Genomic DNA, 1,228 nt, shown 5'->3' on the forward strand with positions numbered 1-1,228 from the left:
TAAGTTTTTATTTTCTTCCTTCGCCACTTTCCTATTTAATGATCTCTTTCCTTCCTATACTTTCGCTCATCCTTAAGACTTCTTCAAATCACTTTATGTTATACTAAAAAAAAAGACACGTTACAATTCCCCTCCCCAAAAAATGGCACGGCGGCGGCGACAGCAACAGTAGTAGAATAGGAGGTGCATTACCGCGGAGTAAGGAAGAGGCCATGGGGAAGATACGCAGCGGAGATAAGAGTACATTTGATACAGCTATGGAGGCAGGGATGGCGTATGATGCAGCAGCCATAGAGTTTCGAGGTGTTAAGGCGAAAACAAACTTCCTAATTCCTGTTGATTTGACTCGAAGTCCTAGTGAGGTGAGTATTGTTGAATCATCTACCGCAATGACTAAGTTGAAGAAGGTGGAGGTTCCTGAGGAACTGGTGATATAACCCTTGGCAGGTCCCGTTGGATCTAACCCTTGGCAGGTCCTCGTACTGTCTAGGACGTAAGTTCTTTTCCTTCCAGACTCAAAATAATCTTGCTGCTCGTGATGGTGCTGGCGGTCTTGATCGTGGTGAAATGTTTCATACTAATGGATTCGGATCCGTAATCATGGGTTCCGATGCAGGAGATCTCAGTGAGTCAGATTCTTCATCAGTGGTTGATTTTATGGGTAATGATACTAAGGGCATTCAGATCGACCTCAATTTTCCAACGGTGCCAAAGAAAATGTGAAATTGCAGAAGTTGATGATCGGAGAATTCGCAAGGTTTATTGAAATGTCTTTTACTTAATTAGTTGTAATCTTGTTTAATTAGTGTAATCATCCTTTTAATTTTCAGTAACTAGGATAGAGTTTAAGAAAAAAAGGATGATAAGAGAAATATTAGTAGTACTAGTATATATATGGGGGAAGAAATGTTAATGTCGAAGAAAAATTTGCTCTTGAAAGCAAAATAGAAAAATTAAATAAATCTTTAGGGTTGTTTTTTTCTAAAATGTTTGAGTGCTATATGTATGTGATTTGAGTTTTAATGGTATCAAATTATTAGTTTGAATTTGCTATTTTTTGTAATTATAATTTTCATAATTTTATGGTCTTTCGAAGGTATTTTTTTGAATTTTGTGTGATGTGAAAAGGTTGGAAGAATTGAAAAAAGATTCAAATAATTGGCTAGAACCGTACGTGCAATTTTTTTTGGATGTGATGGGAACTTGATGGAGGAGGAAGTGGTACTGG

General features: G+C 37.4%; 1 protein-coding gene across 1 annotated transcript; it reads left to right on the plus strand.

Moving 5' to 3' along the window:
* Positions 1–212: 212 nt before the first annotated feature.
* LOC124890444 (ethylene-responsive transcription factor 8-like) lies at positions 213–661 on the plus strand (the record flags this gene model as incomplete). Its single annotated transcript, XM_047402291.1, has 2 exons — positions 213–428; positions 514–661. Coding segments are annotated over exons 1-2 (364 nt in total), but the record flags the coding sequence as incomplete, so codon positions are not given.
* Positions 662–1,228: the final 567 nt, after the last annotated feature.

Source organism: Capsicum annuum, unplaced genomic scaffold (genome assembly GCF_002878395.1).
Source record: "Capsicum annuum cultivar UCD-10X-F1 unplaced genomic scaffold, UCD10Xv1.1 ctg17506, whole genome shotgun sequence".
Lineage (NCBI taxonomy): Eukaryota > Viridiplantae > Streptophyta > Magnoliopsida > Solanales > Solanaceae > Capsicum > Capsicum annuum.